The 15,673-nt window shown below is 50.6% G+C and overlaps 1 protein-coding gene across 1 annotated transcript in view; it reads left to right on the top strand.

Moving 5' to 3' along the window:
• IQCH (IQ motif containing H) overlaps positions 1-15,673 on the top strand; it is a 135,964-nt gene that overhangs the window by 82,966 nt on the left and 37,325 nt on the right. The window contains exons 8-9 of the mRNA XM_055124396.1: positions 905-1,025; positions 5,906-6,192. Coding sequence (XP_054980371.1) covers positions 905-1,025; positions 5,906-6,192 — 408 coding nt within the window. The remainder of the gene's footprint in view (positions 1-904; positions 1,026-5,905; positions 6,193-15,673) is intronic.

Consider the following 15,673-nt stretch of genomic DNA (forward strand, 5'->3'; position numbering starts at 1 on the left):
GGTGCCCGCTTGAGCAAATCGATGAACAATGGGGAGGCAGTGCTACAGTGCTACAGTGCTTTTTGGGTCACACCCAGTGATGCACAGGGGTCACTCCTGGCTTTGCACTCAGGAATTGCTCCTGGCAGTGCTCAGGGGACCATGGGATTCTGGGAATCAAACCCAGGTCGGCCATGTGCAAGGCAAATGCCCTACCCCGCTGTGCTTTTTATTGCTCCAGCCACAGTTCAAGTGAAACTTAAACTTGCCCCCCAAAACAGTGTCAGCCTGGCAAACTGAGGTGTTTTCTGCCCCAAGCTGACACACTTCCTCTTTCTGACTGGAAGCTCTGGGATGGCGACTGGGGTGAGAGCAGGAGAACAGGGGCTCTCCCTGCTGTCTCCAGCTCTTCTGTCCACCCCTCACCTGCCACAGGTGAGAGCTTGGATCCCGGGTCGGGGAGAGGGGGGTCTCACTAGCCATGGGAAGGAGAAGGAGGCGGCCCAGAAAGGCCTGGTCGTGCCACAATCTCCCCCAGAGTTGACCGGGCTAAGAGTGTCAGATGAAAAACGTTTGGGTCTGGAGGATTCCAGGGGCAAGAGCGCCCACCTCACACTTTCCGTGAAGGGGAACGGAGGCACATGTCCCAGAAGGCGCGGCTGGCCCAGGCTCCGCGGGAAGGCAGCCCCCCTCAGGGAGAAGGGGCCCAACAAGCACCACTGGGGAGGGGACCCAACCACGTCTGAAATATGAACAGGGACGTGGCTGGGAAATAAGGGGAAAACTTCAAAATGGCTTTCTGACTCTGGGTAAACAGTAAGCACATTTTTTTTGCCTGTTGGAGGCCTGGTTTTTAATCACTCCACATCCAGTTTTCATTTCTGTAGTAAAATTGCTTGCGGTTCTATTTAATTTGTTTCTGCAGGAGCCAGCTTTGGTGAAGATCTCCCAGGAGCTGCCGGGCATTTTAGCACAGCACGTGAAGCCAGTCAACACGAAACGGTTCCCAACGTGGAGGAAATTCCTCCACACGTTTCTCACTCAAGGTAAATAAGACTGGAAAGTTTCTGCTGAGGGCCCGGCGCCACAACCTTGATTTCTAGTTTGGACTTGACCTTGGGCCACTTTGAATGCCCGACTTCTCTCCTGATGCTTTAGAAAAGTGTCCCTACTGGCAGGCTTTTGTATTTTTTTTTTTTTTGTCTTTCTCTCTGAAATTTTGCCTACACATTTATCTTGGATGTAGTCTCTTGAGTAAATAAATAGGAACTCAGGCATGATCTGTGTAGCTCAAAACCCCAATTCTGTTTCAGCACCACAATGTAATAAGAGCTTGGGACTCTAGCAAGGAGAAGTTTCTCTCCCTTCTTTCCTTCTCTCTGAGGGCTGGGCTTCAGAGCTACATGGCTGCATCTGAATCTCGTCCATGACCTTGAGCAAGACTCTTAAGCCCTAAGGGGGCAGGAGCGATAGCAAAGCAGGTAGGGTGTTTGCCTTGCACGCGGCCGACCCAGGTTCGGTTCCCAGCATCCCATATGGTTCCCCGAGCACCGCCAGGAGTAATTCCTGAGTGCAGAGTCAGGAGTCAGCCCTGAGCATCGCTGGGTGTGACTCAAAAAGAAAAAGAAAAAGATTGTTAAGCCCTCTGAGGGCTGAAACCTTTTTCCTTCATTCACCTACTTTCAGGAGGTTGAGGGCAGAGAATTCATGGAAACACACGCAAGGCTCTGTGTTCCTACCAGAGTTTGCCTCAACAATTGGTCTCTAATAAACGGGAGCCTCTCCTGTTTCTGAAGGTAAAGCTCAGAACAAAGCCATTTTTTTCTTTCCTCTTCCACCTAACTTCCCCTGGGTTTCTGAGGACATTGGGAAGCCCATGGCAGAGAGGATGAAGGGAGGGAGAGAAACTTCTCTTTGCTACAGAGTCCCAAGCCAAACAAGAAGCCTTCCTCCACTCTTCGTCACTGTCAAGGGAAATCTGCTATTTCGCAACAGTCAAATGCACACTCCAACAGTCTTGTAAGCAATAATCGACCTCCATAGAAAATTAATCAGAAAACACCTTCGGAGGAACGTGTATTAATATCAGAGAAGTGTTTTATCAGCTGAGAACGGCAGAAGCAACGATGTCAGTGTAGTAGGCCCACCCACTGGTGACCCCAGCACGGTGCTACATCCCTGAAGACCTGTTTATGGGATCCCATCATCTTCATTTCATAGAGGTCCCAAAACTCAAGTTCAGTGCATGGAAACATTGTTGGCTGTTGGCAGGCACTGGGGGACAGGGTATGGTGGCTGTCTGCTGACAGAATATTTGTGAGAGGGGCTGAGTGTCCAGCCATGTCAAGAATGCGAGAATTTCTTCTTCTGTCTTTGGTTCTTGTCTGGGAGTCACACCTGGCGATGCGCAGGGGTTACTTCTGGCTCTGCACTCAGGACTCACTCCTGGTGCTGTTCAGGTGACCCGTGGGATGCTGGGGATCCAACCTTGGTCGGACACGTGCCAGGCAAGCACCCTAAGTGCTGTACTATCGCTCCAGCCCTGCCCAGGAGAACATTGGCTGGCGCAGGCCGGGTGGGTGGATGGTGCGGCAGGAGCTCTTGACACTCCCAAAGCTTATCTCAAAACTCCACAGGCACCTACTGGCAAAAATAAAACCAAAAGCTAAACCCACACCTAAATGGAAGGAAATCCATCACTGGCCCATAATAAAAATGGTCCAGGGCCTGGAGCCATAACACAGCAGGTAGGGTGTTTGCCTTGCATGCATGCGGCCAACCCGAGTTCGACTCCCAGCATCCCATATGTCCCCCGAGCACCGCCAGGAGTAATTCCTGAGTGCATGAGCCAGGAATAAACCCTGTGCATCGCCAGGTGTGACGCAAACCACCCCACCTCCCCCAAAAAAGTGGTCCAGAGGGGATTTCTGACTTGGCAAGGAAAGGCCAAGAAGATTCCCAGGCCCATCTAGTTCCTGGATGTGAGGAACTTTCTAGTTCTTCCTGCGAATATAGAGATCAGAGCTTCCCTAGTTAGTCTTGCAGCTTTCCCCAGCTACCATTTCCCCTGAGCTCTCAGACCTCAGGCTTAGATTCTGCCCTTATTCCCCACTCATCTCTATCCTTTTGTGAGGGGCGGGGGGTAGATGGGGAGGCTGGGTGACAGCATGCAGGGGGGCACTACTCCCAGCTCAGTTTCGGGGGACCATGAGGTGCTGGATATTGAACCTTGAAGTGGCATCAGCTGTCTGAAGGGCACGTGCCTAAACTCTGCATTATCTCTCCAGCCCTCTCTCCTTTCTTCCCACCACACTTCAAGCAGTGCTTAGAGATGGAGGCAGAAAAGGCAGCTTTAAGCTAATTTTATAACGACTCGAGGAAACAGCCTCAAAGCTGGGAAATGACTAGAACAAAATCCCACGAGAGGGGAAGCACAGCGAGAGCCACCCTTTCAGCAGGGCCGGGACGTCTGTTCCAGATATCCTGCGTTTCCATCCCACGGCCAGCTCGGAGCCCCGTGCACCAGCAGGCTGCTCGTAAACATCCTCGAGTGAGCCGAGTTATTCTCTCTCACTTCCGGACCCACAGCCCGCCATCTCCCTCCGTCTTCACCCTGGCTTTCTTTCCAGCCACGCTCTGCTCTCTCAAGCATGCTACAGCCATAAAGTGTACCTCAGCTAAAAAAAAATATATAAACAAAAATTCATTGTCACATCTGAAAAAGAGAAAGCAACCATTTCTTTTTGGGTCACATCTGGCGATGCACAGAGGTTACCTCTGGCTCTGCACTCAGGAATTACTCCTGGCGGTGCTCAGGGGACCATATGGGATGCTGGGAATCGAACCCAGGTCGGCTGTATGCAAGGCAAACGCCCTACTTGCTGTGCTATTGCTCCAGCCCCACCGTTTCTTTTTTTAAGAAATAAAAAAATTAAAAAGAGGAACTAACTGCTCTGAAAGAAAGACGAAACCACTAGCGAAAAAGCTATAGTTCTGGGGCTGGAGCGATAGCACAGCAGGTAGGGCGTTTGCCTTGCACGCAGCCAACCTGGGTTCGATTCCCAGCATCCCATATGGTCCCCTGAGCACCGCCAGGAGTAATTCCTGAGTGTATGAGCCAGGAATAATCCCTGTGCATCACCAGGTGTGACCCAAAAAGCAAAAAAAAAAAAAAAAAAGAAAAGAAAAAGCTATAGTTCTGACATTGAGAAGCCAATATAAATTAATCTACCTTGAAGTAAAAATAAGGTCACCTTATGAGTTTAAAGGATAATGTGTATCCACTAATGCACCATCTTTCAAAATTTAGGCAACCAGTGAAGCCACCAACATAGCTGAGTTAGAGACCCCAAGGACCCCACACCTTTTAAGAAAAGGTATTATGTTCCAATTACCTTGCTGGCACTGGCACTGAGGTATACGCAGCACATGCTCTTTTAAGGAAAGCATACCTTAGTTGAGATAGTTAAATCAGATTTCCTTCTAAAACTTAGCTTTCTTTAAGGTCAGTTCCAACCAAATCTACAGATTAAAAAAAGTGCCATGTTGGGTTCAATCGCTGTCAACCATATTGTTCCCCGAGCCTGCCAGGAGTGATCTCTGAGCTCAGGGTCAGGAGTAAGCCTCTAGCACTGCTGGGTGTGGCTGCAAAATAAAACAAACAAGCAAGCAAATAAGGGCAGGTCTTTAAGGGGATAGAGTGACAATTACTAAAAAACAAAACAAACCGGAAACAACAACAACAACAAAACAACCCCCGGGTTTAATTGTATATTGAGTTTAAAGCCTGTGTGCAGAGGCCAATTTATGAAATGCAAGACAACTTTATCTTTTTTTTTTTTTTTGGTTTTTGGGTCACACCCGGCGATGCACAGGGGTTACTCCCAGCTCTGCACTCAGGAATTACTCCTGGCAGTGCTCGTGGGACCATATGGGATGCTGGGAATCGAACCCGGGTCGGCCGAGTGCAAGGCAAACACCCTACCCGCTGTGCTATCACTCCAGCCCCGACAAGTTTATCTTAACGGGTTCCTGAGGCTGCCTTTTCAAGGGGGCATTTTAATTTTAAACAACATTACCTTAGCTGTCATAAATTATTCACCTTTTTACATATAAGGGAGAGATGTACTTAATACTTTTAAGTCAGGTCTGGAAATAGAAAATCTAGCCAGGTAAGTTTTGGGGGCTCCTCCCAGCTCACCCACAAAACTAGCCAAGGCTACAGCTACGAACTTACCCAGTTTGCCGGCAATGAGCTCTGGTTATTCACAGCAAAAGGCAAAGTGTGATCGATTCTGAAGTTCTCATTCTCAGCAAAGAAGACACACACGGGTCCTGGCTCTGGGTTCTGGGCTTTTCGTTTTCCAACGGGCTCTGCACAAGTCGCTACCCGTGCTCACACGTGCCTCATAAAAGCCCTATCAAAATGTTCAAAAGCTGTGAGGATGGACAGAACGTGACGAAAGCAATGTCCTAAACAATACACCTTTCGATGCTGGGGTTCCCTGTCCATGAGAACAGAGAATGAGAACAGAGGGCCAGTGAGATGGTGCCAGGGTAAAGGGAACATGCCTCACATGTGGCAAATCCCCCCTCAGTACCCGGGCACCTCTGGGTATGGCTTAAACCTCCCCCTGCCACCACCCCCCACACAAAAGCAATACATTTTAGGACCTTAGTGGTGTTCCCTAACTGTGATCTTGGAGTCCAGCAACGTGTCGTTCATCTGAGCGAAAGACACGTGTGGTCAGGTGCACAAGGCCCTTCCGAGGGAAAAGCTGTCAAGCCCGCTTGACCGATGAGGAGAAGGAAGTTCAGGGAATCTAAGCATGAAGCAGAGCAGGTGCCCAGCTGAGCTGCCACCGCCGGGGTCCCTCCCCCCGCCCTCACTCACGCCTGTTCGCCAATGCCCCGCTTCTCCCGCCAGGGGGCGTCATCGAGGCGTACCCGCCGGCAGAGAGCATCACCAACCTGAAGGTGGACATGCTGGTGGAGCCCGGCGGGAGAACGCGGGTGCTGGCCACGGGGGACCAAATCCACGGCGACAGCCCTTTCGCGTGCTCCGGGAGCACCGTGCCGCAGACCTCCGTGGAGCCCCAAGTCCTCCACTCCCTGTGCCTCCAGGTGGGAGCGGCTTGTAGGACGAGGCAGGTGGTCGGCTACTTTTCCATCGACCTGGTGACGTTCATCGACCGGTCCTCCCTGGAGCAGCAGGTGAGTCCGCGCTCGGCCCGGGAGATGCAAACCCGCCCCCCGCCCCCCGCTGCCTCCAGGCCAGGGGGCTCTGGAGGGGGCGCTGGGGTTCCCCGCTGCCTGTGCCTGGCTCTTGGGGTCAGCCTGCTCGCTCACACCCAATCCGCACACCCCCACCGGGCTCTGTCCACCTGGGCCTTGCTTCTGCCCCAGGGCCCTGACCCTGGGACTCCTTTATGACGGGGTCAAATCTGTCTGGGACCTGCTCCCACGCAGAAAATCAATCTCTAGAAGAAATAAGAAGAGTTGAGAGGTCTTTTTTCCTGTTCACCGTGAGTTAGGCTGTCATTTTATTTTTTCTTCTTAAAAAACATTCTGGGGGCTTGAGCGATAGCACAGCAGGTAGGGATTTTTTTTTTCTTGCCTTACATTCAGCAGACCCGGGTTCGATTCCCAGCATCCCATATGGTCCCCCAAGCACCGCCAGGAGTAATTCCTGAGTGCAGAGCCAGGAGTAATCCCTGTGCATCGCCGGGTGTGACCCAAAAAGCAAAACAAAAACAAACAAACAAACAAAAACCCCCCAAATCAACCATTCTGGGGGAGGAGAGTGGAGCTATATAGTACAGCACGTAGGACATTCATAGCTAATATTAGGTAGGACATTATAGCACAGCACGACATTTGTCATGCCTGTGTCTGACCCAGGGTCCATCCCCCGGACCCCATATGGTTCCCCGAGCACAGCCAGGAGTGATCCCTGAGCACAGAGCCAGGAGTCAGCCCTGAGCACTGCCGGGTGTTGTGGCCCATTCTGACCCCCTCCAAAAAAGTACTGGGATCTAGCTTATCGATACCAACGGATCCAAATGAGAACATCATGAACAGACCACCCGGCTCAGAAATCGAGCAGCGCCTGCCCGGGTTCCAGGCCTCCTTGCCAGCATCCCCCCCTGCCCCACGCCACCCCTCCCGCCCCCACCGCTTCGTGCTTCACACATGGGCACGTGCTGGTGAGTAAGTCTCACTCACACGTTGGCACACTTGGTGTCGTCCTTCACAGCCGTCTGCCACGTGTGTCTGTCCAGTGCCTCGCCTGTGGGCCTCACTCCGGGCATACACGCGGCCCCGAGGTGGAATATTTGCAATCAATAGTCTTGGCTTTTTGGCCGCTGCTGCTGTTCCGGCCTTTCTCCCCTGAGGTCACGCTGACTGACTTTGCCGGTTGCTTCAGGAACTTGCTTCCCCCTGTCAGGGCCTCCCTGTGAGCCTGGCGGCCCCTGTCTGAGGCGGGAGGGAACGGCCACCTGCTGCCCCCGAGCAGGGGCCTCGGGTCCCTTGGCCCGTGTCTTCCTCCGCCGCGTGGCTCTCGGGTTCAGTCAGAGCCTTTCTGCCTGGTGGGTTGCAGCCCGGTCAGTCGTCACTTTCCGTGTGTCTCCGGACTCTCTGTGGCGCCACTTTCCTTCCCCAGACCCACCCACACTTCCAGAGAGAATGGGACCAGCGTGGGGAAGGGTGTCCAGGGGCAGCACGCCAGAAACCAGACCCTTTGCTGACGCCCTGGAGGGAGGCCGCAGCCTCCCTGGGTCTGTCAGGAGGGAGCTGGGTGACCCCGAAGCCCTGGCAGCAGGGCGGCTAGCATCGTGCTGGGCCTTTCTGATTCAGGGCAGTGAGGGGAGGGGGAAGAAGGACCCCAGCCCTCTCTCTGACAGGCTCCGTGCACCAGGCAGCCTATTCTCACCCTCAGTGACCTTCTTTTTCTATATTTTCTAACCAGGCCAGTCCCTCCTAGCCCTGCCATTCGGTCCTGCCCCAGGCCCTTGGCACATGCTGCCCCTCTGCCTGAAATGTTCTTTCACACCTTCTCACCCTCCCGCCCAACCATTCAGTCCATTGCAGTTCAGGCCGCCAATTCTGACAGCCCCGACAAAGTCAGATTTCATTTCCTCCAGGACCCCCACATCAAACGCCATTCGCTGTCAGACTGCATACCTTAAGGCCAACTTTAAACTGGTGGGTGTGATTCCAGCAATCCCCAGTCCCCCAAATGTTGCATATCTTACATTAAGGTGCTGTGCTGGGTCTCTCAGCTCCCAGCACACAGGGCCCTACCGCAAAACAGGGTTCATTAGCTACCTGTGGAAAGAAATGGTAAGGAGTGCTGAAGGGGGCAGTAAGCTTTTAGACACTGAGTGGGTGGGATAGAGCATGTGCTACTCATTGAGCACTGTCTCACTCTCTACCACACGTCCAGCTTAGCTCAACCAAGGGGGTCTGGGTTCTTCCAGTGGACAGTGGCATTAAGGTCTGGGGTCCTAGTGCTTCCTTACTATTTTAACTATTTGGCTATTTGGTTTTTGTTGGGGGCAATACTTGGGGTGCCCAGGGCGTGCCCTGGTTGGCCTGTGGATCATATAAGGTGGGGGGTTACACTGAGGCTGGCCATGTGCAAGGCAAGCACCCTTCCCTGGGTACTGTGACTCCAGCTCCGCTTCCTTGCAATTTTACAGTATGATTTCTTGTGGTCTCCCGGTGAACAGAGCTAGGGGGTTGTGTATTTCACACGTACAGTGCACACAAACATGGAAATGTGCATAGACATGCACACGGATTATATGCATGGACATGCGCACACGTGCAGAGATAATGCACGTATCTAGAGATCAGCGGTGAGGGGTGCATGCCATGTGTGCACCTGGACTCAAGTTCTAACCCAGGAGCCCTAATGACTCCCTCCCCCCACCCAAGTACCGCCAGCTTAGATCTGAAGGCCTCCCCCCCAGTACCATTGGCCTGAGAACTGACGCTTCAGCCCAACTGATCAAGTACTACGGGAGTGTCCCCTGGGCCCCTTGAGTGCTGCCTGGGCACCCCTCCAGAAAGTACCTGGATCTAGGGGATCTGGAGATATAGGGCAGAGTTTAAGGTGCCTTGCAGGCTGCTGGCCCAGGTGCCATGCCTGGCATCCCATCTAGTCCCCTGGGCCTGCCGGGAGTGATCCCTGAGCACAGAGCCAGAAGTAAGCCCTGAGCACCACTGGGTGTAACCCTCAAATAAACAAATCAAAACCAGAAAATCTGTAGATCTACCTCTATCTGTGTATTCTGAAGGATGTAACCTCAAGATCTTATTGCCCTCATGACAGGACGAAAGCCTTCGCTGAGAACTAGCTCTCCCCCTCATTCAAAATGCCGGCACTGCTTAGAAGCCAGCAGCCCCCACCCGCAGTCAGGTTCAACACTTTCAAGCACAATCTTTTTTCATTCCATCCATCCTCCAAACACTCGGCGTAGCACGCGTGTGGGCCACTGGGTTTCCGTCCTGAAGCAGCTCTGCACAGGCATGGAGAGCATCTGTGTCCTTGGCAAACCTTACTCCAGGAGTTGGTGCGGCTCCAAAGCCTTGAGCACTTCCACTAAAATCTCCTGGGAGGACTGCTACCTGAACAGTGCTAATCCTCCCGACACAGGGCTGTGAGACGCCTCTCCCCTGCTTTGTGTCTTCTTCTGCCTCCTCATTCCTTCTCCTCCTCCTCCTTCATCTTGTCCTGGGGACTGAACCCAGGGTCTCACATATGACAGATGGTTGCTCTACCACTAAGCTATGTCCCTATTTCTTTTTACAATACCCACAGTCTTCACTGTGCAAGTCCTTAACCAGATTTGTTAAGTCTATTCTAAGCAGTTCTTTTTGGTAAAATTGTAAGTCAAATTTCTTTTTCATTTCTTCCTCTTCTAGTTTCTCACTTGCAAGTAGAAATGTAACTTATAGCATCCCACTATACTATATTGATACTATATTATACTGATTTATACTCCCACTACACTCTACTGATATATACTCCCACTATGTTATACTGATTTATACTCCCACTACACTATACTGATATATACTCCCACTATATTATGCTGATTTATACTCCCACTACACTATACTGATCTATAGTCCCACTATACTATATTGATATACACTCCCACTATACTATATTGATTTTTGCTCCCACTATACTGATGTATACTCCCACTATATCATACTGATATATACTCCCACTACACTATACTGACACATATACTCCCACCATACTATATTGATATATATACTCCATATATATATATACATATATATATTTATACTCCACTATGGGCTGAAGTGATAGCATAGCGGTAGGGCATTTTCCTTGCATGCGGCCGACCCGGGTTCGATTCCTCCGCCCCTCTTGAGAGCCTGGCAAGCTACCGAGAGTATCTTGTCCACACGGCAGAGCCTGGCAAGCTACCCATGGTGTATTCGATATGCCAAAAACAGTAACAACAAGTCTCACAATAGAGACGTTACTGGTGCCCACTCGAGCAAATCGATGAACAATGGGGGGACAGTGCTATTTACTCCCACTATACTATATTGATTTATACTCACACTATTCTATAGCAATTTATACTCACACTATGCTATACTGATTTATACTCACACTACATTATACTGATTTATACTCCCACTATATTATGTTGATTTGCTGTGTCCAAGTTTGTTGATCTGTTTTGCTCGGGGTTACTCCTGACTCTGAGTTTAGTAGCTGGTGCTGGCGGTGCTCCAGGAACCACATGTGGTTCCGGGCATCAGCTCCAAGGGCCCTTGTGTGCAGAGCATGCACTCAGCCTGCTGAGCTAAATCTCTAATCCTATGCTGTGTCTAAGTCTTTTGGTTTTTAATTTTGCTTTTGGGGTTTTGGGGTCACCCCTAGAGGCGCTAAAGGCTTACTCCTGGTGGTTCTTGGGGACCCTCTGGGGGGCCAGGGATCGAACCTGGGTCAGCCACCTGTGAGACAAACATGACTGCTGTGTATCACTCCAGCTCCTGTTGCATTTTTATTTTTATTTTTTTGAAGTGGAGTCCTGGGATTTCTTCCCTTAACAGCATCAAGTCATCTGCAGATTTCCTTCTTGTTGCCTTTTGTTTGTTTTTGCTTATCACTCTGGCTCGGCGTCCAAGACTGCGTTGGATGGTTGTGACAAGAGTGCACACCCTTACTTTGTGCCACAGAGAGAGGACTTGAGATTTCCACCACTTTGTTCCCTGTTAGCCGAGTGCTGATCACGCGTGGCCTTTGTCGTGCTCAAGTTCCTCCTATTCCTATTATGTCGAGTTTATTTTAAATAGTGTTGAGTCTTGTCAAAGGCTGGGCTAGAGCACTAGCACAGCCAGTAGTGCCTTTGCCTGGCACATGGCTGATCCAGGTTTGATCCCTGGCATCTCCATGCCCCTGCCCTCACTCCCACCCCCACCCGACAAAGCACGGCCAGTAGCAATTCTTGAGAGCAGAGCCAGGAATAACCCCTGAGCAACTGCCAGGTCTGGCCCCAAAACAAACAAAAAAATCTTGTCAAGGGGCTGGAGTGATAGCATAGCGGGTAGGGCGTTTGCCTTGCACGCGGCCGACCCGGGTTCAAATCCCAGCATCCCATATGGTCCCCTGAGCACCGCCGGGGGTGATTCCTGAGTGCAGAGCCAGGAGTAACCTCTGTGCATCGCCAGGTGTGACCCAAAAACAAAAAAAAAAAAAAAAAAAAAAAAAAAAAAAAAAAAAAAAAAAAAATCTTGTCAAATGCTTTCTCTGTACTGTCTCTCTGGCCTCTGATTTTGTAATTTTTAAACTTCCATTAGTCTCTACCTAATTTTATTTATTTCTACTGAATTTTGGTTTCATTTGTTCTTGTGTGAGGTTAGATTGTTGGAGTTCTCTCTTGTTTCTTCATTTGGCCCATGTTGTTATAAACTTTCCTTTTAGTACTGTTTTTGCTGCTTATCATTGTTTTTCAAGAACATAAATGTTTACATGTTTCAGGGGCTCAGTGTTCCCGTACCATGCTGATCACCAAAATGCCAATATATCCCTTCCTGCAGGTTTCAATTTTCATTTGTTTTGTTTTGGGGCCACATCAGGGAGTACTAGGGGCTCTCCGCAGTGTCGGGGACCAAACTTGGGGCTCCACTTACAAAACATGAGTGCCTTTGAGCTAGCTCCCGATGCCATGTTTTACTTCTCCCTCTTTCTTTCTTCTTTCTCTCTTCCTTTATCTCTCCTTCCTTTCCTTCCTTTTCTCCTTCCTCTCTTTCTTCCTTTCTCTCCTTCCTTAACTCTCTCCTTCCCTCCCTCCCCTCCTCCCTCCCTCCCTCCCTTCCTTCCTTCCTTCCTTCCTTCCTCCTCCCTATCTTCCTCCCTCCTTATCTCGCTTCCTCCCTCCTTCCTTCTTTCCTTCCTTCCTTCCTTCCTTCCTTCCTTCCTTCCTTCCTTCCTTCCATCCTTCTTTCCTTCCATCCTTCCCTCCTTCCCTCCCTCCTTCCTCCCTTCCTTCCTTCCTTCCTTCCTCCCTCCCTTCCTTCCTTCCTTCCTTCCTTCCTTCCTTCCTTCCTTCCTTCCTTCCTTCCTTCCTTTCTTCCTTCCTTCCTCCCTCCCTCCCTCCCTACTTACCTTCCTTCCTCCCTTCCTTCCTTCCTTCCTTCCTTCCTCCCTCCCTCCCTCCCTCCCTACTTACCTTCCTTCCTCCCTCCCTTCCTTCCTTCCTTCCTTCCTTCCTTCCTTCCTTCCTTCCTTCCTTCCTTCCTTCCTTCCTTCCTTCCTTCCTTCCTCCCTCCCTCCCTCCCTCCCTCCCTCCTCCCCCCTCCTTTCTTTCTATTCTGGAGATAGAACCAGAGATTCACATGCAAAGCATTTGTTCTTCCACTGAGCCACATTCCAAGCCCTTCCTGTGGGTTTTGATAACTCGAATCTCCATTTTCACTTGTCTCTGGGTATTTTATTAGTCTCTCCTTTGATATCCTCATTGACCCAGTAGTTATTCAACTGCATGTTACTTACTCTCCATATATTTGAGATTTTTCTAGCTTCCTTTCTAGGTTAATTCCTGATTTTCATGTTCCTTACCACTCCTTAATGCTCAGTGAAATCCTTGCCGAGTGTGGCTGGGAGGCTCCGGCCCTCTGTCCTCAGCGCACCTCGCCACTCTCTCTAGTCTGTGAAGCGGCTGCTGGGAAATCCTCCCAGAGTCCCTCGTACGAGATTTGCTAGGTGCTTCTAAGAATATCTCTTTATCTTTTTTGTTTCTTTGGGGGGGACCACACCCAGCTGTACTCAGGGTTTACTCTAGTCTCTGCACTCAGGCATCGCTCCTGGCGGGCTCAGGGGCTCATAGGTGGTGCCAGGGATCGAATTGGATCGGCCACGTGCAAGGCCCTCCCCCTGTCCTGTCACTCCGGCCTCATTATTTCTTTATCTTTCATTTTCCCCACCAAGCTACCATGTGTTCTGATGTGCATCTACTTGGGTTTATTCTGTCTGGAACTCAAGATTGAGTTCTTGAGATGTCTTCTCCTTTCTCTCTTCTTGTCTGGAGCCCCTAATATGCGAATGTTTTCCAGCTTGATGTTATCCCATAAGTTTGCTGTGTTACCTTCATTAATTTTTTTTTGTTTCTAGCTACTATTTTGGTTTTATTTTTGAGCATTTTTCACTACCCTCTTCTCCAATTCACTGATTTGCCCTTGGCTCTGTCAAGTTCTCGGTTAAGCCCCTCTATAATGATTTTTGGTCTGGCTACTTGTATTCTTCAGCCCTGTAATTTCTGTTTGGAGCTTTCTCCTATGTTTTCTGTCTTTGGTATTGTTCCCATTTTGTTCCTCTCTTGTTCTTTTGATTCTCGTTGAGCATCACCTGGCGACCTGCTTACTGAGTTCAGTTGCATCAGAGTCTCTTCTTTGGATTTTGTCTTTGTGCATCAGTCGGGATGAAACCCTCCGTGTCCCCAGCATGTCTGGTGCTCCGTCCATCTTCCCGTGGAGTAAGCCAGCACCCTTCCTTCCTGGTCCTGATGTCAGTGACACCGAATGTTGTAGGGTGCAGGCCCAGGGTGCAGGCTTTGTGGGAATCAGGAGCCAGTGCGTGGTGGTGACCCCAGGACCCTGTGGGCACTGGGGGGGGAGACTGGGAAGACGTGAAGCAGGAGGTGCTGCTCCGGAGGCCTGAGGGGACAGGCCTCTCCATGTGCTCCAGCTGCTTCTGCTGAGGGAAGGAGGAGGGACCCGCTGTCACCATCAATTCAAGGGGGCTGTCACAGGCAGAGCAGCTGCCACTGGCCCCTCGGCTGCAGTGCCCTTCTGATGGCAGATCCAGGAGCAGGCCGGGCTCTGAGGCTCTGAAGCAAAGCGGTCAGCGGGTGTTGGGCATTGGACTCGGGTCACAGGCAGGAACTGCGCCTGCACAGGCCAGGTGTGGCGGGGGGGCTTTAGGAGACCACAAGGCACCCACCTCTGCAGTAGCCACAGGGTCCCCTAGAGGTGCTTGCCCTGCTGCCACTAAGGGTGAGTGTCAGGAAGCCCCGGGCACCCGGACTGGGTTGCCGGAAGTTCTATCTGGACGTGAGGAAGTGAGAGTCAGGTCTCAGAAATCAGTTTAAATACTGGAACCAACAGGCAGACAGAGAGAACGCAGAGTGCCTTGGGAACCGGGAGGAGCGGAGAGCAGAACCACTGGGCCAGTGAACTTATTTCCAATGTACCAGTACTCCGGGGACAGGAGCATGCCAGGCTTTCCGACCCTTCCTGGAAACCCGGGGTCAGTGGGGCTCCCCGTGAACGGCTCAGGGGAGGGGGCCTGCCCCGAAGAATGGGGAGCAGAGATCACAGAAGCCCCCTGCCACACCCTGAGAGTCCCCGTGGAAAGCAGGCAGCCGGTTCCAGAAAAGACACGATGCCCCAACCAAAGGCTTTTCATTGATGAAAGTCAAACATGCTCACTGAACAAGTATCTCCCAATCTCCAAGCTCGGACCCTATGCCAGATGCTGAAGGAACAGAGAAATAAGAAATGTTCCTGGTCCTAAGAAAATCTACTTCCCAGCCATCATCCAACTTTATTCGACACTCACACATGATTTTTGTTTGTTTGTTTGTTTTAATTGAATCACCATGTGGAAAGTTACAAAGCTTTCAGGTTTAAGTCTCAGTTATACAATGCCCGAACACCCATCCCTTCACCAGTGCACATATTCCACCCCCAAGAATCACAGTATACCTCCCCCCTGCCCCCACCTCCCCAGTTCCCCACCCCACCTGTGTAGCTGATAAATTTCACTTTACTTTGATTACATTCAGTATTTCAACAAAAAAGTCACTATTATTGTTTGGAGTTTCTCCCCCCAAAGTCGGACCTCCTGAAAAGGAAGCATTTGATAATTTGTTTTCCATTGCTGAGAATGAAGAGATATGAGGTCGAGCGACTGCAATAGCGGCCGCGCAGTTTTGGATTTCTGTATTTTAGTATTTAAGTAACTAAGTCCAAAGAAATATCTGCCAGAAATAGCATCATTGCAAGCTTGTATCTCTCAGCTACTTTATATTCCACATGTGAGTGCAATCTTTCTATGTCTGTCTCTTTCTTTCTGACTCATTTCACTCAACATGATACTTTTCATGTTCATCCACTTATCTGCAAATTTCATGACTTCATC

Source organism: Sorex araneus, chromosome 2 (assembly GCF_027595985.1).
Source record: "Sorex araneus isolate mSorAra2 chromosome 2, mSorAra2.pri, whole genome shotgun sequence".
Classification (NCBI taxonomy): Eukaryota; Metazoa; Chordata; class Mammalia; order Eulipotyphla; family Soricidae; genus Sorex; species Sorex araneus.